Source organism: Passer domesticus, chromosome 4, assembly GCF_036417665.1.
Source record: "Passer domesticus isolate bPasDom1 chromosome 4, bPasDom1.hap1, whole genome shotgun sequence".
NCBI lineage: Eukaryota > Metazoa > Chordata > Aves > Passeriformes > Passeridae > Passer > Passer domesticus.
Window position 1 is genome coordinate 43,575,487 of NC_087477.1, and position 26,759 is coordinate 43,602,245.

The 26,759-nt window shown below is 41.2% G+C and overlaps 3 protein-coding genes across 6 annotated transcripts in view; 2 read left to right on the plus strand and 1 right to left on the minus strand.

Annotated features, from left to right (window-relative positions):
* ETFDH (electron transfer flavoprotein dehydrogenase) overlaps positions 1–1,685 on the plus strand; it is a 19,533-nt gene extending 17,848 nt beyond the window's left edge. Inside the window, exons 12-13 of the mRNA XM_064417525.1 lie at positions 212–433; positions 737–1,685. Coding sequence (XP_064273595.1) covers positions 212–433; positions 737–900 — 386 coding nt within the window. The 3' untranslated portion in view covers positions 901–1,685. The remainder of the gene's footprint in view (positions 1–211; positions 434–736) is intronic.
* On the minus strand, positions 1,683–15,965 carry PPID (peptidylprolyl isomerase D). The gene is made up of 10 exons (XM_064417534.1): positions 15,785–15,965; positions 14,053–14,193; positions 13,502–13,608; positions 10,017–10,205; positions 9,142–9,264; positions 7,496–7,602; positions 4,831–4,972; positions 2,544–2,630; positions 2,424–2,466; positions 1,683–1,913 (listed from the first exon to the last, which is right to left on the minus strand). The coding sequence occupies exons 1-10, from the start codon at positions 15,867–15,869 to the stop codon at positions 1,825–1,827; spliced, it is 1,113 nt and encodes a 370-aa protein (XP_064273604.1). The 5' UTR covers positions 15,870–15,965; the 3' UTR covers positions 1,683–1,824.
* Positions 10,391–26,759, plus strand: part of FNIP2 (folliculin interacting protein 2) — a 64,564-nt gene continuing 48,195 nt past the window's right edge. For 2 of the 4 annotated variants that reach the window (XM_064417499.1, XM_064417502.1), the window contains exon 1: positions 24,803–25,046. In XM_064417499.1, the coding sequence (XP_064273569.1) occupies positions 24,952–25,046 (95 nt within the window). In that variant the 5' untranslated portion in view covers positions 24,803–24,951. Of the gene's footprint in view, positions 10,608–24,802; positions 25,047–25,375; positions 25,513–26,759 lie in introns of those variants that run through there. The other 2 variants (XM_064417504.1, XM_064417503.1) reach the window with 2 other exon arrangements.

Sequence of the window (26,759 nt, forward strand, 5' to 3'; positions counted from 1 at the left end):
GAAGCAAACTGTCGTATCAACTACGACACAGTGTAAATTAAGACATTAAAACATTGTTTAGTATAGGATGGCATAGGTATTTGTCTCATTAAAAAAAGGCTACCTTTTATGAAGTACTTCATTCTGATGACAAGGGAAGATAAAACAAGCTTAGTTAAATTGTTCTTGAGTAACTACAAATTATAGTAATTCTATACTGAAATTTATTTAGGACCAGATTTTGCTCAGCTCAAGCCAGCCAAAGACTGCACCCCTATTGAATACCCAAAGCCGGATGGAAAAATCAGCTTTGATCTCCTGTCATCTGTGGCTTTAAGTGGTACCAACCATGAACATGACCAGCCTGCTCATTTAACTCTCAAGGATGACAGCGTCCCTGTGAGCAGGAACCTGGCCATATTCGATGGACCGGAGCAAAGATTTTGTCCGGCAGGTAGGTAACAAAAATGTGTGTGTCAGCTGTTTCTACAAGATGAAAGACTCAAGTAAGAAGGGTCCACCTGGCCTCCTACTCACTTCAAGCATTCTGTCCCAATTTTCCTCCCCCAAGAGGGTTCAGCTGAAGGTCTTAAAACATGTTAGCAGTAGTTTTGTGATGAAGTAACTGTTAAACATGCTAGAAGGGAATTAAGTCACATTAGTAATATACTTCCCTTATTACACTTGCTGGTAAGTAGAGTATACATGCAGGGGGAAGCTGTTCAGCAAAGTGATAGCTCCCTTTTTGTCTTTGCAGGAGTCTATGAGTATGTTCCTCTGGAAACGGGAGAAGGGTCAAGGCTGCAGATAAATGCTCAGAACTGTGTCCACTGCAAAACATGTGATATTAAAGACCCAAGTCAGAACATTAACTGGGTAGTACCTGAAGGTGGAGGAGGACCAGCTTATAATGGAATGTAAACTAACAGGAGATCTATTCAGTGACCTCTGATCACCAACAAATATGCTGGGGCATTCTATGCTGCAGAGTAATTAATGTACAGCACTGACTTAAATGTTAAAAAAGAGTTTGAGACTAATGTGCCATTCTGAATCTTACATTTGACTGTTGCATTAAATAGAAAGTTGGTGCCTTCTGGTTAAACCTTAGCCTTATTTAAATAGCACTTCATACAGGAGCTGTATGGCAGGCAAAAGTTCTTATAAGAACTGACAAAAGAGCTTTGGATCTTGGATTTACTGCTGAAGTTCAGTGATAGCAGGAGCCATATCCAGAATTGTGCGTATGGTGGAATAATTTAGGACCCACCTTTAAAAAAGTATTTTCTCTCTTAGATGGAGTGATTTACATGTAATCATACTTGGCAGTCAGGGAAATAAATCAGTCTAGAAAATTGTCACTGCTTTAAAGTGTTAAATTTTACATCAAATTTTCAGTTTGGGGTGTGGGGTTTTTTTTTGCTGTTTCGGATGATTATAATAGGGAATACCTATTGTGAAGTGGTTCTAAAAAAAATCTGTATCTTCATTCTATGTCTACCACCATTTTTATTCCTTACAAGAAATGAGGCCTGCTCTAATAGGAACTATGAAAATGCCTACATTCTCTTCATGTGAAACCAAGCTACTTGGAAGCACTATTAAGCTGTGAAAACAACCACCACTGCTTTACACATTAGAAAAATACCTGAGTTGCAAAACACAGGTTGCTGCAGCTTAAAAAAAAAAAAGAGAAAACCACATCACTTTTGAACAGTTTGTCTTTATTATTAGACTTCTGTGTTGTGAACACTGAAAACTGCAGCAGAGGGCAAATGAAAGAAGCAGCTCCGTTTATCCTTTTGCGTGAATTAGTGCATAGATTTAAATGTTTAGGAAAAAAAATCAAGCAAACATTTTAGCATAAGCTGCTTTCTCTTTCTCCTTTTGGGCTTTTATCTTCTGCTTGATTTTGAGTGTTTCCGTCTGGATAGCTGCTCAAAAAGAAAATGACAGTTACAGTAATCGCTTTACATTAGGTCTCCTCATAGGTTAACACCAGATCACTGCTGGAACTTACCTATGTTATTTCATAAAACTGCATTTAATCTTTGATTAGGTCAGAGACTAGTAGCAAAAGCCTTGTCCCTTGCTTTGTCTCAACTAGTAAGGTAACCACACAGAGGAGTATGCAGCAAGCATGATGTTGGTGCCAACATAGAACTTAGGAGATAAAAATCTCACCCAATTAGACCAGGAAATTAAGCTAGTAAGAGCTCTGTGAGATACAGACATAGTTCAAGAGGAATGCTGCTGACCTACATAAGCAGGTTTTCCAGTGCTGTATAAAATCAGGTTTTCCACCTCAGTGGGTTCTGTCCTTAGAACATCAGTGTTTAAGAAGCTAGCATTTTAGGCATCACACTGGTATGAATTCTAACTGAATACTACCCTGGATACTTTTAAATTCTTAAGGGAATTTTAAAAGAAACAGCTTATTTTACCTTTGTCTTCAGGGGTTATTTCATGAGCCTTTTTAAGATCAGCCTTAAATGAAAGAAAAATATAAATTAATTATCTGATAGAATTTTTAATTTAAAAAGAGAAAAAGAAGTGATCATTACCAGTGCTTGGTCGAAATCTTTTATTCCCTGCCATCCTTGAGCCCGTCTGTAGAGAGCTTTAGTATTTGCTGGATCTATTTTAAGAGCCTGTAAATTTAATAAAATTGTCACATTAACATTTCTTATACTTCACAGCCTCCCATCTCCACAAATGGCACAATTCACACCAGCAGACAATCTTCACAGTTGGTTTGAGGGTAAGCTGTCAAAACATTAACTGTGTAAAAAGGAATGCTATAATGCAGCACGCTGAATAGCAAGTAATCAGCTTCAGTACTGCTGCAGCAAAAGTGGTCTTTTGTGAAGGATGAGCACACACGAGGCCCAAATGGAACAGCTGGTGTGTGTGTATATATAGATAGCTGTCAAGGCTGAGGAGTTGCTGCAGTTCAAATTATCCTAACCTGGAGTCTCACAGGGCATCTCTCTATTGCAGCTCCTTCCTTTGCACCAAAACCTCCTCAAATGGCATCATAAATAAAACACAGAGATTTCCTGTAAAGATTTTTTTCACTGTGGGCTAGAAAAATACATGCAAGCAATCCATCTCATCATGCTTCAGGAACCTTGCCAAGTTCCAGTCATTATGCCTTTTTTGAGCTGAATGTTTTCAGTAATGTGTATATGCCAGCTCTAATATGACAATATCAAAATAGGAAATACAGTGGCTGGGCAAAGAGATTGTTCCACTATTTGATTACTTTGGTTATTTTTTCAGAATACCTTGGACAATTTGGTCAGCTGCCTGTTACCTTATCTTGCCTGTGAAGATCACATTTTTATTGCAGTTAGTTCTATAGTGTGTCTTTATTTTAAAGAATATAGTTTCTCAATGTTTAGAGGAAATGTCTTCACAGCAATGTGAATTTAATTTAATTTATTAACTTTAAATCATTGTAGGCAACACATTCATATTTTTTAATCACTTGTGTATTGGCTGTTAATACAAAGGAAGTATTACTGTGGGTGCTCCTACTGATCCACCTACTATAAAGCCTTCATCCTCTTCTGTGCTAAGAATGAGTTGTCTGGATTGTATTCACAGAGGTAGCATTCTTTGGTTTTACCTTGACCATTGTGCTTACAGCTATTTCAATGCAAGGTTTGTTTGAACAGGTTCAGCTGTTTGTAATTCATTATTTACACCAAACAATGCATGTATTCCAGGCTGTTACGTTTAAATTGCTTTTGGCCTTGTAAAATCATAAACGTGAAAGTGTACAGTTTCTCATTAACAATTACCTAGAACTTTATTAGCTAATTTTAGGAAACTGGTGTTCTGATGAAAGCACTGACACAGTTATGAGGCATAAGCTAAATAACTTACAGAAGTCTATTATAGCTATGGAGTTGCCTTCATTTAACAATTGTTTACTCTTAAAAAAAGCAAGTGCAATTTTCTTCCCACAATGTCAAGTATTATTAGTTATAGTAATTTCTACCTGTAACACATTTGTTTCAGTTTTTACCATTTTCTAGGTGACAGATATCACATTACACAGTATTTTTTCCTATTTTCTTCTTTCCTCATTCCCCATTTGTCCATTCTAAATATAGGTTTATGAAGGTTTTCCATCATCAGCAAGCTAGAAAGCAAACCAGCTTTCTAATGACTTCACACATAGATTAGCTGAGACTCCTGCTTTCAGCACAAGGCCATAGCAGATGCTGCTCAGGATCCTTTGCTAACAGATAAGAGCATTCTTTCCTCTGTTTCCTTCATATTATTGGAGTTTTACTGAATTATTTAGAGTTTCCTCAAATTTATTACATTTTCACTATGCCCATGGAATGGTTCCTTTTTTTTTTCTTTAAATCTACTGGTTTTCTTTTTTCCAGATTAATCATCACCTTGTTTCTTTCTTCCTATTAAGTCATTTTATTTCACCACTAAGCCTACATGAAAGGTTAGTTATTTAGTTAAAGTCCCTGCCATGAAAATACAAGGCCATCAAATCTAGAGGCAAGTAAAACATTTTGCTCATACTCTTCTTCCACTGAACAACAGTTTAACTCTTTGTAATGTAAGAAGTAGCTCTACAAACTGACAATGATGTGCATTTTTCCTGGCAGTAATCAACAGCCCTCTTTTGTTTGTTTCTAATGATTTATTTCCATTTCGGAATCTTTTTTAAAAAGCCACATATTGGAAAGTCAGTACTAACTTCACCATGAGCTTCTATTTATTCACTTTCAAATCATAAGCTTGTCAGAAGACTTTAAAAAACCTTTGTAGTCTTGTGTCTATACAGGCCAATTCTTGACCAAGACTGAACATTCCATTTACCTCTGAACAGCTCTCAATGGCTCCCTGCCAATCAGCCAGTTTTAGTTTGCAAGCACCGATGTTTAGAACACAGGTCAAAGCAACAGTCTTTAACTTGGGTTTGTCCGCCTCCTCTGCCACTGCTTCAGAAGCTTCTACATACCTATAGAAAAACAGATTCACACACAACATGGATTAGTGTTGCAACTTCCATTTTGTCCTGTCCTTAGCTATCTCTCCACAGATATGTGTGAACCAACCTATCCACACTATTTCTAAAGCAGCTTCAATTCAACTGTTGCAAATCTTCATTAAACTAAATACATAAAACCCACCCTAATAAAAACAAATCAACTCACTAAGGAATGTTTTCCTGTAACTCTTAGTCTTCCACTGTATTAACACATTCTTTTTCTTAGACAAAAGCACTATTCTACTGCAGGAAAACATCAGAATTTATCTCAGTTTATTCTCAAAAAACATGTTGCTTGTCAGTGCTAGAAAATCGACACCACCACTGCACCTTCCACGTTCACAAGAAGCTTCATCTCTTCTTGAGTTCCCGCAATCATCTTTTAATTAGCTTAGGCATTTGTGGCTAAAATCTGAAGCTAACTTTACTTTGTTAAGGAATGTGGTTTATGAGTATTAGTAACACCACCTTCTTCCCACTGTCCTCCTTCATGACTTTTCCTGAACTTCCTGACACTGGTTCAGGATGGAGCCACAGCAGTTACTCCACCTCTGTTTTGAAAGCACATTTCTTAATTTACAATGTGCTAATGCTGTCTGGTTTTTATTTCCAGTGGCAAAGGTCCTGTGGATACAAAAGTTTTAACTCCTTAATGGTCTGTTTGATAGAACCTCTCTGAGTTTTATTAAAAAAACAAAAATTGTGCTTGCATACATTCACATTTGAAGCGTGCCATGAATTAACATAGTCTTTGCAGATCAGTGCCTATGGAAGTTCACTTTTTGCATGCCCTGTCTTTTTTGTTGTTCATATACGATCTTTGGATCACAAAAATTAGCAATACTTAAAAAGTAAATTAGATGCTTTGTGTTTGTAAATTAGATGTAGTCCCAGTGCTTGTTCCACTTGCTAGGCACCATGCAAAAGATGAGAACAAGAAGAAAGAGCAAACATGTAAAAGGTAAGGAGAGTTATAAGAGAAATTTGTATTATGTTCAATACAAATGGAACTCATGTATAATATTTATAAATCAAAACATGAAAGACTGCAACCATTCTGGAAGTAAGATTAGAGCTTCCAAGTCAAAGAAATCAGTGAAGTAAGTATCAAGGGAGATACGAGGAAGTAATACTTTTCTTTTTAAATAAAGGTGTCAATTCTAACATATAAAATGTATTTTTTTTAAAAAGGCTAAGAAGCAATAAAACAAGGAAAAGAACAGAAGATTCTAATGGTTACTGCAGGTGAAAAGAAAAAAGCATTTTCAGATGGTGTGCCAGGTGAATTGTACCTAAGCCATGGGATACCCTGGTAAGCGCTATTCTTTGCCTACCAGTTCTGGTGAAGTGCCAGCTAAAGGTCACCATCCTACATAAAGTATTAGATTCTAAGATACAGGGCATGTCCATAAAAGTATGGCCTATAAGAAAAAGCTGGAAAGATCACATTTGTTAAGCCTAGAAAAATTACTACGATTTTCGCCTACAAGGACAAATAAGCACCAAAGCAGCTCAGGCAGGAAGAGCCTTCACTGAGTGTGCTTCAAAGTGAGCAAGATGCCTAATGGGAAGGGATGGTGTAATTATACCTGGCATTTACTTAAGAATGGGGAGAGAAAATGGACAGATACAACAAAGATCCTTAAAGATCCATTCCAGCCTTTTTATGTACAATTTCCAAAAGGTTTGCATAGAAATCCTTTTTACTTTGTGGTTTCTGTTTCTATGATGGGCTTTTTAAGGGCACGTCGAGACACTGCACCTTGGGTTAATTTCTGCAATTAAAAGATTCATTTTACGGTTCAGAAAGGTGACATTTATTTGAAACCCAGTCTGCTAAAATTTCAGCTGAAGCATTAAATATGCCTGATTTTTTTCTTTCATTATTGTCCCTGTTGCTTAATCAGTGATCATTAAGAAGGTTGGGATAAAGGTCAGTAAGTTTAACTTTATTTTTAGGAGATATTCATATAGTTAAATCAAAAAGCATGAAAATATGAAGGACGTAGTATGGAAGCAAAAGCAGAAAGACTATGATTTTGAAGGCAAGTCTGAATTATACACAGAGTCAGGATGATGGTATGGACCCACAGAAAAAAAGCCAGTAATGAATGAGTAAGGGCCACATTTATCTTTTGAACTTACCTATTTCCTAAACCTACTGTTTTTTTCCCTTCCTTGCTGTCCATTAACTATCCTGGATACTACTGTGCTTTTCTTCCCAGGTATGTGGTAATACAGTGGCAGTATCATAAAAAGACTATTTAGGCCGTTTTCAGCAGTACTTCCTGCCTGTAGCTCTTACCTAGCAATGAGTAGAAGACCTACTTGATTATGTAGCTAAAAATCAACCAGATGTTTTCAAGATTCAGAAGGCTCTTTGTTTAAAAAAGAAAAGAGCACTGCAATAGGCACCTTTTAAAGGCACAAATCATTGCTTAATAGTGGTATTCATTTGGGTTATAGGAACTATCTGAGTGATGAGAGCCTTACCGTAAACTTTTACTATACTTTTTAGCTGCCATTGCCCAATTCTGCGATTTGAAGAAAGTATTTCCTATATTCTTTGTGTCTTCTGCTATGGCCACAATCTTGTCAACCTAATAAAATAGATGGGAAATATAAAGTATGAATGTATTTATGAAAGAAGTAGTGAATTAACTAATGTTTAACAGTACAATCCCAGATCCTCTTTCAAGGTTTATAAAGTCTCAAAATAGAAATACTCCAATTTTAGACAAAATACTACCTTCAAACCACTTCTGCAATATTCTCTACTTTATGTAACGCAAAGATCTGAAACATGAAATTCCTAGTGGGTTTTCTACAGTATAAATGGTGAGAAAATACTAGAGAATACAGAGTAGTCCAACTCTCTTCCCTAAATGCTGCTACCCACATAGAGCTATATATAAAGGTGTTGATCATTATTCAAAGAAAGGAAGATACATTTACAAGCAAAGTATCCAACCAAGACTGTCTTATTCCTGATGAAATGTTGTCTTCTGCTTCTCAAAACAGTATCACTCACGTGAACTCTGCACATGCTCAAACTGGAAGTCATGTCAACACAATTCTCCTTCTCTCTGAATGGAAGGAGAAAAGAACAACTGCCTGTCTTTATCAAGTCCATCATTTCTAGTTTCAGAAAAGTATATACACTGCAAGTTACTTCTCCAGTGGTAATTATTAATAATTTATAATTACTGCTGTCTACTCTACCCTACTAGAATCAGAAACCTTGGCAAAAACTGATCAGTGTGAGACCAGTGTCACCATGGTTTCTGTAGTTTATATGAACAAGTCTGAAGTTGAAGGGCACAGACACGTGCCAACTTTGATTCTGCACCACATCAAATGCTATGCAAAAACATTTTCATAAGTTGAAGTGCTTCTCAACAGCCAAGGAGTCGTTTTCTAGCTCAAATGGATTTTTACTATTCTAATTCTCTATTTGGAATCTACTCATGCAGCCCCCTTTTCTTCCCTCTCTCACAAATCATGGTTTGACTTAAGAGTTTGTCTAGTTCACCTACATGAGAAATTAAAACCCTGCAGAAGAGCTGCTTTCACCAGTCTGCTCCCTAACTCCCAACAGATCTTCTGCAGGTTTCAACAATCTAAAAAGTAAACAACTACTGGGAATTAAGAACAACTAGCTTGGATGTTTTTACTACATCAGACCTTTTAAACCTTTTAAAAAGGCCGATCCTTTATTTCTAATAAGTGGGGCAGAGTCTGTTAAATGTGAGTATTTAAAAAAGTGTGTAGATAACAACATTCAGTTAGTCATCTGCAGGATGGAGTTCCAGTAATTGCAACCTGACATTACAGCACAAACAAAAATAAAAAGAAATCAAGAATAGAAAATAAGTGTGACAATTTTAAGTTTAGACAATTTTTAAGAGGTTTTAGTTACTGGGGGAAAAAATGGGCTGAAATTAGCACTGAAAAAAAAAGATATAACAATCCCTTCCCACACAGCCTTCTCTTTCTTAAAATAGAATGTCACCATTTAATCAGGGCCTCGATCCACTCTTAAGAAAAAAAGCTTAATGAACATCATCACAGACACCACATAACTCAGATCACCTATAAGTCTTGCAATCTGTAAAACACCCAAGAAGAAAAATACTTACATCTTTCAAGTCTATATCTGAATCTTCAGGAAAATCTGGATGAGCATCTCCAGATCCATCCTGGGGAGTAATTCCCCAGTCATCTCCTTCCTTTATCTCTCCACATTCGGCGATGACACACAACTGAAAAAACAAAGTGTAAATAGTAGTATTGCTTATTAAGACAATTTTTCAAAAAGCAGTAACTTCCAAGTGCTCTTTGAAATTTTTGAAATTCCATAAAAAGGCTTTTTCATCTGTTGTTTGGGTGCATTTATTTCAGAAACTCATCACATCATTAGCCTGTCCTCATCAGAAGGCTTTTATCACACAAAGTGTTGTGCTCAGAGGATCAGCATTCCGAAAACACCATACCCACGCTTCACAGGGAGGCTGGAAGAGGAACTGGCAGCAAGCTGAAGTGCAGCAAAAAACAAGACATGGAAGTTCTACTACATTACAGAAGATGGTTCTTTCTTCAACTGCCAAGTCTTTTAAAGTTAGAGGTATTAATTCATCAAACACCCACAAACTGCTATGACCTACACACCAACTGCTTTTTCAGAAACATGACTTCTGACATAAAAATTATAAGAATTACGTATCGTTTAGGTGGGATTGTGAATTCCACCTTTTAATTTCATCGCCCATCCTACACTTCTGGCAAAGGCTTACACCCTCACAGCTATGTTGAAAATAAATGGTTTGTGCAAGGGAAATGTACAGTGCAAGAACAAAAGCCTCTCAGTAAGGACAGTAAAATGGAAATTACCAGTTAGTAAAAATAACTAACATTTAATAGTTCTAAATATTACACCAAGAATTTCGAAGAAATTATTATAAATCATATAATGAAATAATAAACATCATCCCTCAGTGCTTTGCATTTTGCTTACCTTTGCAGGATTTTCTCCTTTTACTTCAACGTTTTCTAGTATTTTAACTACACCCATTCCTTTGATCACTTGGCCAAACACCACATGTTTCCCATCCAGGTGAGGAGTAGGCACCGTTGTAATGAAGAACTGAGAGCCATTAGTACCAGGTCCTGCATTTGCCATGCTCAGCAAACCTGGTTTATCATGCTGCATTGGAAGGAGGGGAAAAATCACCATCAACATTTAAAATATGTTATAAAACCATATGGAAGATTCTTTAAGGCTGATTATAAAAATAGCCAGGACAGCCAGAACAACTTGGTAAACCAATTACATACAGGTGCCAACTAATTTTACCTACCATGACTGAAGAGGACAAATGCTCAGCTCTGGGTCTTTACCTGCCCCCTACCAAGCTAGCAAGCACAGCCACATCTGACTTAATGTTGTAACACCTGTCTGCTGCTTCTACACTCTACCTCCTACGTAGCTGATGAGTTTAGGCAGATCACCTGAGAAAGGATCCTCACTGAATTTTTAAGACCACTGGCCTTAAGAAACGAGGCTGAACAGCACTGAAACCAACTTTAATGTTGAGCTGCTAGATAGGTAAGTAATGTGAATTTTATAAGGGCTACTCACACAAAGTATGGTGTAGGACTGGGGAGTTTAGAGGACTGTAGTCTTTGAAATTCATGGGCTGGTGATTTTTTTATCTCCTTCACTTTCCTAGAGACACAGGTTTTATTCTGTTGGGTTTTTTTAACTATAAAATTATTCTGCCACTTAAGCCACTAGGCCTCAAATGAAAAGAAAATTGTTAAACAGCCTAATGTAAGAAGGTACTGTTTATCCTGTTTCTTGCAAGTACTTTTTCCTTTTTTGAACTAAGTCTTTTCTTAAGAATTGCATAGGTTATTCTGCACTGCAAAACGTATTTTTTCTTACATGTTGCGAATGTCTTGTTTAACTGGCACAACCCAGCCATAAAGATGTTATTCTCCCCAAGTTGGTCTGGTTATTAAGTGCAAGGAACTCCATTTAATGTAAGTGAGGATGTTAAACCTAGACACATCTAAAGCATTCATGCTGTGGTACTGTTAAGAAACTTGATATTGTGGGAAGGAGAAGAGGGGCAAAAAATGATGATAGCACAGAGGACATAGAAACACATTTCAGCGCTCAATGAGAGGTTGATTAGTTTGAGATAACAGTCTGGGCCTGGTGTATTTAAGCATCTGTTCTTTCCCTACGTTCTCTACCAGTTTCAAGAACCTGTTATCATGAAAATTGTTTTCCCACACAGTGTCTGGATTCCCATTGTGGTGGGGACACCTCCTTGCCTGAACTGTTCATGTGGTCATAAGGCACAATAAGTCTGAATCTTTTCAGTCAGGATTTGGTTACAAACTCTAGGAAAAGGTTCTACAGCTGAGAGCCAGAATCACACCCAACCAACAGAAAACTACTGGAATCTTGGCTTTGTCTGTTCTAACCTTGAAACTTGCCCTGGGAGTCAGAGATGGCAAATGACAGAGGAGCCTGTGTTCCAGAGCAAGAGAAGGCAGCTGGTAGGATTGCAGCCTCCAAAACAAATATCTGACACTGCATTGTAGTTGCTGGCAAACAAGTTAAACAGAAGGATTGCCCCACAGCAGATTTTTGCCAATACCATTTGTCTGCTTCACTGCACTGATCACTGCTTCACTGCCTAAGACCTGTAAATCTTAGCTTCCCCCCCCCCCCCCCCCCAGTTACAGCTAATGTTACACAGTAATTGTTTGTAAACAAAAAACAAGTAACAGTAAGTTCTGGTGTTGCCTTACATATGCAGGTTTAGATTTTGTCAGTAAAGATGTGGGGGGACAAGCTGGAAATTACAGAGAGCAGTCTGGTGTCTTCAGTCTCCCCACTTACATGCAACCCCATTTTGTCTGGGACCAACTATCAATTTTAGTCCCAAACCACAAGAGTCTCTATAAATAAAACTGTTATCATTCATTAATTTTCTTGCTGTTTTGAAAAACACTGCAGACAGATGGAGTGTCTTTCCCATTATGGCTTCTGCAGTCATTTTGTAAGCTTATAAAGCAAGCAAAAAAAATCTGGACAAAATCAGATTCTCTGACAGATCCAATGCTTGCAAAACTATGCCATAGTAACAGTGCTTGGGGTTGTGTAAGTTGGGCGTTCCACAACAGCAGAGCCATTAGCTGGAGAAGTGGCATCAAGAAAAGCCTAGTGGGACTGATCTGAGATGATAAGCTGACTACTGACAAAAGTTTTGCAGTTTACTGCAGTTTGCAACAGTCCATGCAACCAGCACAAGAACAAACAGTTCCAGTGTCCTCAAACATCAACAAAAACAACTCTTTGTTTTCTGAGGCAGTGGGTGAGAACACTGCAGGGCTGCTGGATTAAATGCAAGGGCCAGTGAATTTCTATGTAACAGAGACATTTAAACTCCCAGTAAAATCCTAACATACTTGGCAAATAGATAACAGGAATCAAGCTCTTAGACTCTCTACAGGATCCAAATGGGTTCTTCAATACATCTCTGACACTTTGACAACATTTGTTAGAATTGAGAAGTACAGAAATGGAAATAATTTGTATCACGTTCATAATTACCTCCAGATCTAAAAGAACAACCAAAAACGTAATGACACGAAGTCTTCTCCAGGGATGTGATGCTGTGACAGCACCAATGAACAGACACTGTTAGCAGCAGTGCTGTGGGCACCACCAGAGTGTCAGACTTCAGAGAATACAAGTGGAATTATCTTTATGATGAATACTGGAGTCACATTTCCAGTTACTGCTCCAAACTTAAAGTACTTCCAGTCCTGTGAGGAGCGGCTGAGGGAAATGAGGGTTTTTAGCCTGGAGAAAAGAAGGTTCAAGGGTGACCTTATCACTCCCTACAACTACCTGAAAGCAAGGGGGTGGGGTCAATCTGTTCTCCCAGGCAATCAGCAACAGGATAAGAGGAAATGGCATCAAATTGCACAAGGGGAGGTTAAGGTTGGACATGGTGAGGAATTTCTTGACACAAGGGGCTGGACTACCCAGGGATGTGGTGGAGTCACCATCCCTGGTGTTCAAGACCTGACTGTATATGGCACTTAGCACTTTACTTGACAAGATGGTGTTTGGTCAAGGCTTGGACTCATTGATGCTAAAAGTGTTTTCCAGCCTAACAGACTGTGGTTCTGTGAGCCTGATATAGGATTTTGTTATCCGATTAGTGGAGGATTGCTGTATTTTCTTCTCCTAAAATACTGTTTGGGGGCAAGTACAGCTGCAGTCAGGGCTTCACTTTAACCACGGGACAGTGATGTCTCTCAAGTTTTCAGTCAGTGTTGTTCAGTCCTTCATATGCTACCACATATAACATGATATGAAAATGGTTAGTGCCAATGCTGACAATTGTTATTACTGCAGCAGGAGTAACATCACTGAAATGTCACAACTGAATAGAATCAGTGTTTTCAATAGAGTACCTGATAATGAAAGTTTTCATCTTCAAATTTTTCACCGTATATACTTTCTCCACCTGTGCCATTTTGGTTTGAGAAATCTCCACCTTGAACCATAAACTGCTTAATAACTGTAAAATAAAATAGTTATAAACTGTATCAGAAAGGCACAAAAGGCACAAGAAAAAAAACCCCAAACAATTCTAAGATGAAAAGCAATCCTTGTCACCAGCACCTAAATGGAACCAAAATTCATCTTTTATTAACCAAGTGTCACCTAAGTACTCCTTTTCAGTTATGTGGATATCATTTGATATTTAAACTATTACCTGAAATTCATTTCAACCTGTTTACAACTCAGAGTAAACTAGTTTTGTAAAATTACTAGTAAATTTATAATTTACTATTGTCAGTGCATGTAAGAACACAAAGTCATTAGGAGGATCAAAAAGTGAAAAGCTTTCCTTCATAATTTCTTTAACAAGTACTTGAAATATTATTTAATATTATTTCAAATATTCATGGTAGACAACTTTCGTTACCAATAGGAAAACGGAGGATTTCACAGAACTTACTTCTGTGGAAAGGGCATCCTTTATAATGGAGAGGTTTTCCAGTGGTAGGCCCTGTTCCTTTTTCTCCTGTACATAACGCACGGAAATTCTCAGCAGTTTTAGGTACAACGTCAGCAAATAATTCAAAGACAATGCGTCCAACTGAAATGACAAGGAGAGAATAAGACAATTTTAAGTGTTGTCCTTGGCATGGCAATGCATTGAGCATTATCTGTCAAAAAAATTAACGACTCAAGCTTGATTATTATTATTTTTATTTAGATTACTATTCTATTTCCATCTTGCTCCATGTCAATTGCTCGCAGAGTTACAGTGGGTTTTTAGCAATGTTATTATCAACAGTGAATTCCCCTGCCAAGAATAATGTAGCAGGAATAAAGACAGATTCTGCCAAAAACTAATGAAAATGCCAAATGCATTTTCTGCCAAAAAAAAGGTGTGTGGGAAACACACACACATATTAAAGCCAAATTATGAATTTTAATATGCACTTATGTAAATTTTAGTATATATGTGGTTTGTTCAATCAAAAGTAGATACAATACAAAAACTGTTTTGTGGAGACTTTTAATCCATAAAAAAGCTTATGCTAAAGACATCCCTTACTCCTCAGTCTCTTAAACCTGAATTTTACTGAGACAGTGATACTTTATATGCATATGAATAATGGCTATTTACAATTAGAGACACCACAAGCAATTGTTTAACAATTGCTATACGTGTTTTAACTGAAGGAAATTAAACCTGAGTAGCAAACAGATCCTGTAATAGCTGATAAATGGGATTCTGTGCTGAATTGTCATTCCTTCACAAACTGGCTTCTCACAGAGCTATTTCTCACTCCCAGCAGCCTCCATCACTTGACGTTCCTGTTTTCTCATCAGCCTCACAGTCAATTAATTAACATAACTTCACTCTACCGGTAGCTAAATGTAAATATATTGATTCTAATTAATACAGGAATGAAAACAAATTAGACAACTGAAAGTCAATAAAAGGCAAATCATCTCACAGACTTTCTTCTTTTATTCTTCTGAGTAATAGAATGAATAAGTGAAAAGCAATATCCTGACAGGATTCAGGCAGTCCCTACCGCTATCCATGTAAATTTTTTAAACCCACGCTTTCAAGCAGTACCCCAGCTAAGGTGCTGTTGTTTCCTTATTTCGATTTTGACCATTTGCCCAGATTTCTGAGTGACCTCTGGCAGCACCGGCGCTGCCAAGAGAACCAGGGCAGCGTTTTCCCCCCTAGCTTTCACCGCGGTGAAACCCTCGGAGGCTGGCCGTGCTGCGGCAGCTCCCGGCCATGGCGGGGCCCGGGCTGGGCTGGGGGCGGCTCCGAGCGAGGCCGCGCTCGGCAGGGCGCAGCACGTGGAGAGCGGCGCGGAGCGGCCGCACACGTGGGCAGCGCCGGCTCCAAGGGAACGCGCGGCGCGGGGTCAGCGGCGGCCCCGGGCAGCACCCCCGGCACCCCGGCCGGGCGCCTGGGCTGCCATGTTGCCTTTCTCGCCATGCTCCTCGGGCCTGTTCGCTCTGGCGGAAGAGGCCCGTTCGCGGCGGGCCGCCCTCCTCCTCCCGCGCCCTTAGGGCAGCGCCCGGCCCGGCCCAGCGTCCCCCCAAGTCCTGAACGCTGCGGCCCGGCCCGGGGCCTCTCCCGCCGCTCCTGCAGCCCGGCCCGGGCCCCGCGCGGTCCGCACAACGCCCCGGGCTCCGTCGCGCCCCCTCCCCACCTCGCTCGCCCCCGATGTCCACATCGAAGAAGGCGCGGGGGTTGCTGGCCTTGCTGGGCCGGGCGACAGGGGACGGGTGCGACATGCCGCAGCTGCCCGCCGGCGCGGTGGCTCCGCCCGCTCGGCCGCCGCGATCCCGGCCGCCCGCGGGTCGGGGCGCTCGGCGCTCCGCCCTCCGGCGGGGGCGGGCGGGCGGCCGGTCCCCCGGGAGCCAGGGGCCCGCCGATGGCCGCAGGCCTGCTCCGCCCCTGGGCCTGCCTCTGAGCGGCCTTAAGTGACTCGGAGATAATCCGCAGAGAAGGAGCACTGCTTTCTCGGGGTTATGTATACACACAAGGCCTGGAAATAGGGGGAAGGAGAGAAATTTTGAGGTTTTACCTGGGTTTATATTTTATGGGAGAAATGGCAAGCTGTGTGAAAAGTGGTGATCTGCAGTAAAATGGGCAAATTGTCAGAAGTGACTATTATCCCATAAAGATTTAGAAATGCACAATATCTCCAGCCTTCCTAAGGTCTGAAAACAAAATATGTTTATCCCAAAGGATGAATGTCGTGATAATTGCTCCAAGGCAAACAATCTCTTTCGGACATTTGTGTGAGAGGATGTGAGTACTAGCAATATACTTGGTTGGGGCTCCTCAAGGTGTTCCTTGATTCCCAAGCAGGTGAATGGTTCAACATGGCCACATCATGGAGGCAAGGTACCTGTGGCAAAAATAGAAGGGGCAGAAGAATGCTGGGGTCTTACTCCTGCAAACTTACAGTCCTTCTGGGAATGCTGCTGATCAAAACGAGCCTTTTTATTTCTTGGACTCCTCTAATCTATCCCAGAAACCTCTCATTCTTTGATTCATTGTGTTCTCCAAAAGCTTTCTTCTGTAATTTTTGTCTATATGTTTGGACTTGAGCTTCATCAAGCTGGTTTTCATCTCCCTCTCAGTATGTTTTCAATATAGGATGTGTCAAAGGGCAGTTGTAATTCCCAGATTGAAAAAAAGATAAAGTAGCATTGATATTAATAACTGCAGTCCATATACTGCATTGTAATCATTCCCACACATCTGCACAGATGTTGGGTAGGAGAGGTGCTCGGCATGGAGTGCTGTTACACATTGCATCTGGGAACCCTTAACAGAAGGAAAAGCCATCTGCTACCATCTGGGAACACTTAGTGAGAAATCAGTGGAACTGCACTAAGGCATTTCTCTCTCTGAGCCAGGTCATGCAGCTGTGTCAGGGATTTCACATGCTCCACGATGTCAGAGGCCACCAAAACTTTGAGTCATCTGTAATTCACGAGGCATTTGGCCATGGTCACTGGCTGAGATATTTTTATCATTATGCTTTGCATAGATGAGGCACAGTGGTGTAGGAGAAGTGGTCTCACACCAGCAATGTGCACTTGGCACCTCACAAGCCAACCATATCCTGGACTACATTAAAAGCAGTGCAGCCAGCAGGGCCAGGGAGACTATTCTGCCCTTCTGCTCTGCTCTTGTGAGACCCCACCTGCAGCACTGCATGTACAGGAAGGATGACAAGCTGTTTGAGTCCAGAGGAAGGGACACCAAGATCATGTAAAGGATGAAGGGATGATTACAGCACCTCTTCTAGGAGGAAGGGTTAAGAGAGATGGGATTGTTCAGCCTGGAGAAGAGAAGGCTCTGAGGGAGAACTTAATGGAGCACTTCAGGGAGCCTATAAGAAAGACAGGGACAAATTTTTAGTAGGGCCTGTTGTTATATGGCAAGGGTTAATGGTTCTAAGCAGAGGAAGCATCAATTTAGATTAGATAAAAGAAAGAAAGGTGTTACAATGAGGGTGGTGAAACACTAGAACAGGTTGCCCCAAGAAGTGGCAGATACATCATCCCTGGAAACATTCAAGGCCAGGATGGGCAGGGATCTGCACTACCTAGTCTAATTGAAGATGTCCTCGCTCATTGCAGGAGAGTTGGACTGGAAGACCTTTAAAAGTCCCTCCCAACCTAAAATATTCTATGATCTCAGTGAGTCAGTTGCTAGCCAAGTGAGTAGTATATAAGAGATTTCTGTAGCAGACAGCAGAGTAAAGTGTGTGTTGTTGGTGTGTGTCCCCCGCAAGAGCTGTTGGCAGCTTCCTCTCAGGAAGAAACAGTGATTCATTCTTTCAGGAGTAGACTTATTCAGTCCCTGCAGGTTTTTTTGCTGGTGAAGTTGGAATAGTCTAGATTCTAGATGAGTAATTCTTTTTACACTAGTTGCTTGGAAGTCCCTATGTCCTTTAGCAGTACAAAGAAAGAGGCATCTCCATGATAATTTGGAGATATGAGCTGAACAAGAGAGAAATCAAGTGATTTTCTCAGTGTCAGTAGGAGATTCTGGAAAGTATGTGAACTGAATTAATATCTCCCAAGCACTGCAGTAGCACAATTAGTTTCACATTAATTTACAGTCATTGACAGATTGTAAAAACAAGCATAATGTGACTTCTGTCAAGAATTTACTGAGTGATTTCATGTTCAAATTAATATATGAAATGACACACTGAATTTATATGCAAATAACCTCTTACAAAGTCAGACTTCCATTATAAAGTCCTCTAAAATCTATTTTCAAGCGGTAAAATCATCCCTGTGATCCTCTAATCCTTTGTGATCTTGTAATTTAAAAATATTTCCTATCACCAAAATACCTCTTTTCTTTTGACACTTCCAATTGTTTATGTAGTAAATGCCTGTAAAACAGTACATTGAAAATACTCACTATAACTGAATTGTCTGTTAATTTTTTAATTCACCTATTTATTTTTCCACACATACAAGTTTGGCTGCCCAGTAAAGTAGTTTGAGTATTATCAAGAGATAAACATGTTGTGAGCCATAAAATCATGAAGCAAATGGCTTCAAGTACAGGTCTCGCTTCTAGAAAGTACATCACACTTGCTGGAGTATAACCCTCCAGCCTAATTAAACTCAAAAGATCAGCCTGTTATAAAATCTTTGGGTTTACCTCTTCTTCCTTCTCTGACTGAATAAGCAAGTAATCATTTTTAAATGCATAGAAATACATATCTAATTCTAAAACTGGGACTCTGATGGAATACACAATAAGCGGATTTATTTCAAATTATTCTAGCCTGCCAATTTGCATTCACAAAAGAATAAACTGCAAAATAAAGATTATTTATAGTTGCTGCAGATTGTGTTAAGATGGGCAAATGTGTATACATAAGACTAGAATTTTTTTCCTTTTGTTTTTCTTGGGTTTTTTTTCCACCTTTAAATCTGTATTTGACACTGTAAAGAAAATAGAGGCTTAAATATGGTAACTCCACTGGAAAGTGAGTGCTTTGGCTCAGTGCAGGACTACCTTGTCTAAGGATATTAAAAGCCATTTTGCTCTGTGCAGAAGTATTCATATGTGAGGTTTTCATTGGACTGAACCACAGCTTCAGAATATAGTGCAGTACTGATGGGATCCCTCTGAGAAGCAATTGAAACACATACCTCATCAGCTTTTCAGAACAGCTATCAAGAAGCTCCCAACATGCAAGCATTCTGGAAAGGATGCTTTCACTGCTGGCTGTGAAATAGAGCAGCCACTCAGCCTTCCCTGTGCCCTGTGACACACAGGGTGCATCATGTGCTATGCCCATGTGATCTGGCACACCAAGCATGTCACCTTCATGATAGACACACAAGACAAGAAAAATAAATCTGGTTTTTCACCATCAGGTTTATTCTTACCCACCTGCACCAAGTATTTTTCTGCATAAAATTGAATAAGGAGGGCCCAGATTAAACTTGTACTGAGCAGTTACTAACTCTGTGCAGATTCCTCTAAGCTGAGTTAAAATGCAGTGTTAAACAATGAAAGAACTACATGTTCTTGTCTGAGGATGTTTTAAAAAGAAAATTTTCCACACAGAGATGACATGACAGAAACTGAAAATAAAGTCACGCATTTACTTGTCACTAACTTTCAGATACGCTGATCCCTGAAGAAATGGTTAAGATCCAAGCAAGAATAAGCAGACTTTTTTTGCTATGTATTTTAGGTCTGCTTAAAACATGTTTTAGATGCAAATATTCAGATTAGTGCTTAGGACCTCAGGATGTGAGGAGGCATGGAAGAGGGTGCCTGTGACTTGATAACAGTAGAAGCCATGGCTTTCAAGTAAAGGCCCAAAGTCAGCTAACTGCTGGTCACTGCTGCAGTATTGCAGGATATCAGTTTTGTTGCTAAATTTCTGTCCTCAGTTTTGATATAAATATATGTCCTGATATTATTGCAATTTCATGTAAATGCATGTTTATCACAGTTACCACCAAAAGGTACTGAAATATCAATGATAATGATTGCAGTCATTCTTATGTAGAAAATGGTTTTGGTCTGCACCTAATGTGTAGGATGGAGTTCCAGGCGAACTACATCTTCATGGACTTAAGGACAAGAGTGCAGCCAGCAAATAGGAAGGCCCATGGCAGATTTCAGCATTGAAAATCTGGGACATGGGGATTTCCAGCTAGACTTTGGGTGGAATCCTGGGCAGGAGACTTACAAATACAATTTACCAATGCTAAGAGCTTTGTTGAGAAGAGGAACCAAACCAGGTTCTAAACAAGTGTTTGAACATTCACAAGTATGTACATTTTCAGGCTCTTCTGAAGGAAAAAGTAGTGTACCCTTGCTTTAGGAAATTTGACAAAATACTTATGTAGTGATTCCAGAGGACTGTACATATCATTTTCACACAATCCAGTTCTCTCCATATTACTTGATATTTATATTTTGGAGATTAAAAGAAGACATTCCTTATCTGGCCTTTCTCTTTGCATTTAACACCAAAGACTATTGAAAATTAAATGTTTCATAACATACATCAATATTTCCCAGTAATTTTGAAACAAATTCATATTTCCCTTCAAACTCTCATTGGTTTCTAACTGAATGTGTGTTCCATGCAAAAAAGACAGTGAAAATGCTTATCTGTATTATGGCAGTACCTTTGTGGCTCTGTTCAGGGGCTGGGGAATGTTGCTGCAGCAACAGCTCAAGTTATGTAATGCTTCAATGAAGGGTGAGTAAGCTGGTTTGCAGGGGGCTGCAAGCCAAAGCTTTCCTTTTCTGTCACTTTCTGTCTGTGCTTTTGAAGTGAAATACATTTTTACAATAGGTTTTTAAATCTTCTGTGGAGAGTAATTTAGATTTAATGTGCTAAATAGTAACAATAGCAATATGGAGAGAGAATAATTCTGGGTATTTCTTAATACCACATTTTACTTGGCATGTTTGAATTGGCATTAAAAATGGGATTTTATTTATTTTACAGAATCAAAAATGTTGCTGATGCATTGCAAAGTGTAGCAAGACTTACCTGTCTGTGTTCATGTAACCTAAACAGTATGAATTACCACACTAAGCAGTAAATCATAAACAAACATCTTGGGTTACCAAACTTTTTGTTAAATCTTCAGAGTTTACCTGTCCTGGCCTCTTGCTTCTCTTTGCAGTACCTCCAAAGCCTAGTTCTCACAACAGAGGTTTAGGAGCATTTTGGATTTTTGCATTCAGGACTGAGCAGAGTGGAATGAAAGCATCCATAAAGGAATTTAACATTTTAACCAGGTGTAAATGACAGGGAAGCAAAGTGTGACTTAGGAGACTTGGCTTTTAATCCTACCTGTCCTGGCTATTAGACCTGGCTACATTTTCAGGAGAGAATCTTAAGAGAGATTTATGCACTATGAAACATTGATATGCTGTTCCAAGCATTCAGAGATGCCAGGATTTGAATGATCCTTTTTATGTATTGTCAGTTTCCTAACAAGGTCTCAGCTATTTCTGCATTGAGAATCTGGCTGCTTTTCTGACTGAAGTTTAAACAACTAAATTGTCTTTCTCTGCACATAAAGAGTCTGACCCTGGCAGAATATCAGCTTTTTATTTTCAAATGCCATTTTTATTTCCTGTATTTCCTAGAAGAGTAAGGGCTGTAGACACACTATCTTGCTGTAAATGATCTTTGCTTGACAGCTGATATGGCTATTTTTTTTACATCTGCTCCTATTTTGCACTCTGGGGTTAGTGAAAAATCACTGCACTGGCTTTGCCAGGTGTTCTTTATAGCCCGACTCTCTTTGGGGTATGACAGTGCATTCTGATTGTGCAAATTATTTTGCAGTCCTTTGCTGATTCTGCTATCTTCCCTTTTTGTTTTATTTTTTCAGAAATAGCCTTCAGAACACTAGTGTCTTAATGTGTTGTTATCAGTTTCAGTAGTGATGGTCACACACATTAACAGAACACACCAAGAACTAATTTTGCACTGAGCATCAGCCAACATGTAGGGTGCATTTTACACTGCTATTTGTGAAGAGAGTATTCCAATTGTCTTCACTGACTTTGTCTTGCTTCACATTTTGGAGTGGCATCCAGGCATAAAAAGTGGATCATTTTCAGATGAAACTAAACCACGTATTTTTCAGAAACACATTCAGTGTTCTTCAACCACTGACATGCATCCTGCTGACAGGACGAGACTGCAACCAGTCCAAAATAAATGGACTGGTAAATTGTTTGTGTAAAATGTAAAATGTTTGTGGTGTGGACACTGGAGATGACTGGTTGTTAGCCTCTGATTCTGCCCCCGTTGGTCAGTACTCCGTGCTAACACTGATGGACCTTAGAGGGGCAGTCATGGTATTTGCAACTTTAAAGTTTCTCAGGAATGTTCCTTGAGAAATGCAGTCCAGTGATTATTTCTGGAGCTGAATGCCTGGATTCTCATTTGTGTTGATTACTGTGTCAACTGTGATGTCTTTCATCTTGTCCAGCCACACCCTGCTATTCACCTTTCTGTGTGCTGTCATCATCATGTGCTCTCTTTTCTGTCCTTCAGCTTTGTTCGAGTGGATTGACTCAAATGACTGGGGGCAGTAACAACATCCAGGCTGAAAGATTTACATTGGGTACTCAGTCTCACAGAGGAAGTGGTGAAATCCATTCTGAGAATGGACCTCCATGCAGGATCAGTTGAGCCTTACAAGCTTCAGTCTGATGTTATCAAGGGTGCAGCTGATCAGATTATCAGGCCAGTAGACAGTCACCTCTTATTTTAAAGAGAAATCAGCTTCTCCAGACAGTGAAAGGCTGACTCCGAAATAGGTTCACCACCTCTTCTACCACTACTGGATGCTGAGTTTGCAGACAACTATTGTAATGATTCTTTACAACTATTATAATAACCACTATTTCCCATGTCTCATCTTCCAGTTTCCCAAAAAGAGCAGGAAGTAATTATGATTCTGCTTTTCCTGGAGTTTTGGGGGGATTTGTTTGGTTGGTTTTTGTCCCACCACAATATTATTCAGTGACTTAGCTGGTTGAAAAGGAGCATTAGAAGTCATATTCTCTTGCTAGGTGCATGGAGGTGTCATCCTGCTGCTGGGCAAAGCCACACAAACAATCCTTTCCCTCAAATTAAACAAACATAAAGCTCCAAATGATACCTAAATACTGTAGCCTCATCTACTTATTTGTGAATAGAACAGAGCTGTGTGAAAATAGGCACCATTTCAGCAAATCTAATCCTGCAAAAATATCACTGCTTACCGGGTCAAAGACTAAAGTAAAGGTTCAGCTCTTCAAGGGAATCACAGTACTTCTACAACAGTATGCCAGGGATTTCCCTATTACAGATATTCTAGTCCTGAGTAGGGAGAAAATCCCATGAAAATCTTCCTGGACCAGTGACAGACTGATGTATGGAGCAAAACGAGGGATGGGAGCTTCCTGAAACTCAATGGATTTTTGTTAATCTGTGGGTTTGGCTGGTGTGAGAAGGATGGGAAGACACTTGGACACCACATTGTGCTGTCAGCCCAAGCAGGGAGCCCTTTCTGACGCGGGCAGTGCTTTGTACTTGCTTCACTACAGAAATATGTGTTGTAAATCACAAACGCATCATTTACATGTGCGCACACATACGTATGCAAACACTGTTCTATCTGTAGAGAAATGTATTGTAAAAGACACATTATCCATGTGTGGATGTGGATGAAACACTCAACATACGCTGGCAATGTGTGCTTGCAGCCGAGAAAGCAAATCAAATCCTGGGCTACATCAAAAGCAGAGTGGCCAGCAGGTCGAGGGAGGTGATTTTCCCCCTCTGCTCTGCTCTTGTGAGACCACACCTGGAGAATTGCATGCAGTTCTGGTGTCCCCAACATAAGGAATTGTAACCGTTGGAGCAAGTCCAGAGGAGTGCCACAAGTTTAAGAGTACTGGACACCTCCCATACGGAGACAGGCTCAGGGAGTTGGGGCTCTTCAGCCTGGAGAAGAGTGGAGAGATTGTGTGGAGACCTCATAGCAACCTATGAGTGTCTGAAGGGGCCTACATGGAAGCTGGAGAGGGACTCTGTCAGCAACTGTAGTGATGGGACAAGAAATAACGGGTTCAAACTGAAACAGGGGAAATTTAGGTTAGATATTAGAAAGAAATCCTTTACTGTGAGGGTGGTGAGAAGCTGGAACAGGTTGTTCACGGAGGTTGTGGATGTCCCAACCCTGGAGATATTCAAAGCCAGACTGGATAAGCCCTTGAGAAATGTGGTCTGGTGGGAGGTGTGCCTGCCCATGGGAGTGCAGTGTGTGACCAGATGACCTTTAACGCCCCTTCCAGCCCGTTCACACGGATTCCCCGGTTCGGTGTATCGGCGCCCGCCGCACACGCGGCCCGGCCGGGCCCTGTCCCTTTAAGGCCGCCTCCGCGCCTTACCACGTGCTGGGGGCTGGGCGGGGGCGCCGCGCAGCCAATGGGGACGGCCCGAGGGGCGCGGCGCCACCGCGGCCCCGTCCCCACCTCCGGCTGCCGGCGGCGCGGGGAGCGCTGCCTTGCTCTGCCCTGCCCGGTCCGGTGCGCGGCCGGTGCCAGCGCCGCCGGCCGGGAGCGCCCGGGCCCTCGGTCGGGTGACGGGTGGCCGCCGGGAGCGGCGCGGCTGAGCGGCCCGGCGCTCCTTTCGCCTCCTCTCGCCTCCTCTCGCCTCTCCTCTCCTCGCCTCCGCGGCATGCTGGGCGGCTCCGCAGCGGCTCCGGAGATGCTGCCGCGGCCGCCGCCGCTCGCCGCCCGCTGAGCCGCTGCGAGGGGCGCGGCGGGGCCGCCGCCGGGCGGGGCGGCGGCATGGCCCCCACCCTGCTCCAGAAGCTCTTCAACAAAAGGGGCGGCGGCGCGGCGGCCCCTCACGGCCGGGCTCCGGGGGAGGGGCCCGCCTTCAGGTGAGCCGGGGCGGCGGCGGCGGGCCCGGGGGCTGCCCCCGCGGGGCGGCGGGCGGGGCGGCAGGAGGCCGGCGCGGGGCGCAGGTGTGCCGCGGCCCCGCGGGTCCGCGCCGCAGAGTTTCCGGGGGAAAGGGGGTGCGGCGGGGGGCACGGCCGCGCCGGGCTGGCTCTTCTCCCGCCTTTCCCTCTCGTTGGATCTCTCAGCCATTTTCTGCTCGAGTTGGCGGTGGCACGCCCGGGAGCCTGGGGCGCTCGCCCCTCGGCAGCGGTCGGGGAGAGGCGCCGGGCCCCCTGTCTGGCGTTTGTGTGCGGCTGATGAGATAACTCGTGCCCGGGTCTCATCAGCACAGGGAAATTAAGAAACGGCTTAATTGTTGTGACCTAAATACACGTGCGCAGTCTGGTGACCCGCTAAGCGTTAGGCACCTTTCACTGCCCCTGCTTTTGATACCGGGCGTGCTGAAAGGTGAGGTTCAGTAGCTATCGCTGCTTCGGGCTTTATGTGTATAACCTCTATATAATATTGATTCTCTGTGTCCTATTGAACTTTTTTGTGAACCTTCGGGGACAGCGCTTTGCTCAGGCTTTGTTCGTGTGACATCTGCGCTGCTCACAAGACCGAGCGGCCCGGCGAGCGCAGTGACAATCACATGCGTGCCCGGTCACCTTTGTGCCTGCTTGTCTGTGCGGCATGGGCTGCCTGGTCTTGTGATCTCATGGTACACAGGGCTGAACTGGAATCTGAAACTACTAAAGATGGTGAGAGAGAGCAATGGACAATATTTTGATCCACAAAAAGCTATCGTGCCAGGTATGAAAGACCACAGTTGTGGACCCATTATAATTTCAAAGATGGTCCTGTACGGGATATTGCCATTTGTGTGGCAATATCCCGTACAGGATAAAGTTACAAGATCATGGAGAGCAATTGTGTAAGATTGAAAATGACAATATATCTGGGTTATAAGGTGATTCCTTTGAAAGTGATTGAACACAGTATTGGAGCTGCATTCATGTTAGAGAACAAATCTGGTGAATTTTGTGAAGCTGCAGAGTCTATATGCTGCACTTGTAGCCACAGATTACTTTTGTGTAACTGTTACTTATTTCTTTTAGCACTTACTCACCTTATGAGTTAAATATCTCCTTCAATGTGGAAGAAAACAGTTTTCCACATTGAAACTGACTGTTCCAGACTAACTCTATTATTTTGCATTGTACTTAAAAATATTCTGTGTTAGAGACCAGAGTTGTTAGTTCTGGATTATTGGATTGTTATTGGATTATCAAGTGTCTCCACAAAGGCAGATTCCTTGCACAGTATGTTTCCCCCTAAAATCAGTAAGATTATTCCGTCTGGAGTATTTGGTGAAGTTAGGGAATGTACTTTCTCCTTTTTCCTGTTTTTTGGGTAAGATATTCCAAACTTGGTTTTCAGTTTGAGTAATGTTTAAATGATGTCACACTTCACATAAAAGCTATTGTAATGAAAATACTACTGTAGGTACCCTTCACTCTTTTTATCCCTCATTTTTCCTCATTCCCTTCTATCTGACATTTTTTTACGCACCTAAGGTTAATAAAATTATTTGAAGTATTTTACATGTGAACAAAGGGGGTTTTTTGCTTGTCAGTATTAAGCTTCTTCCTGGCAATTTTTAAGTATGCTGTAATGCTTTTTCTTTCTTTCCAGTGATCTGTTCATGATTTGCA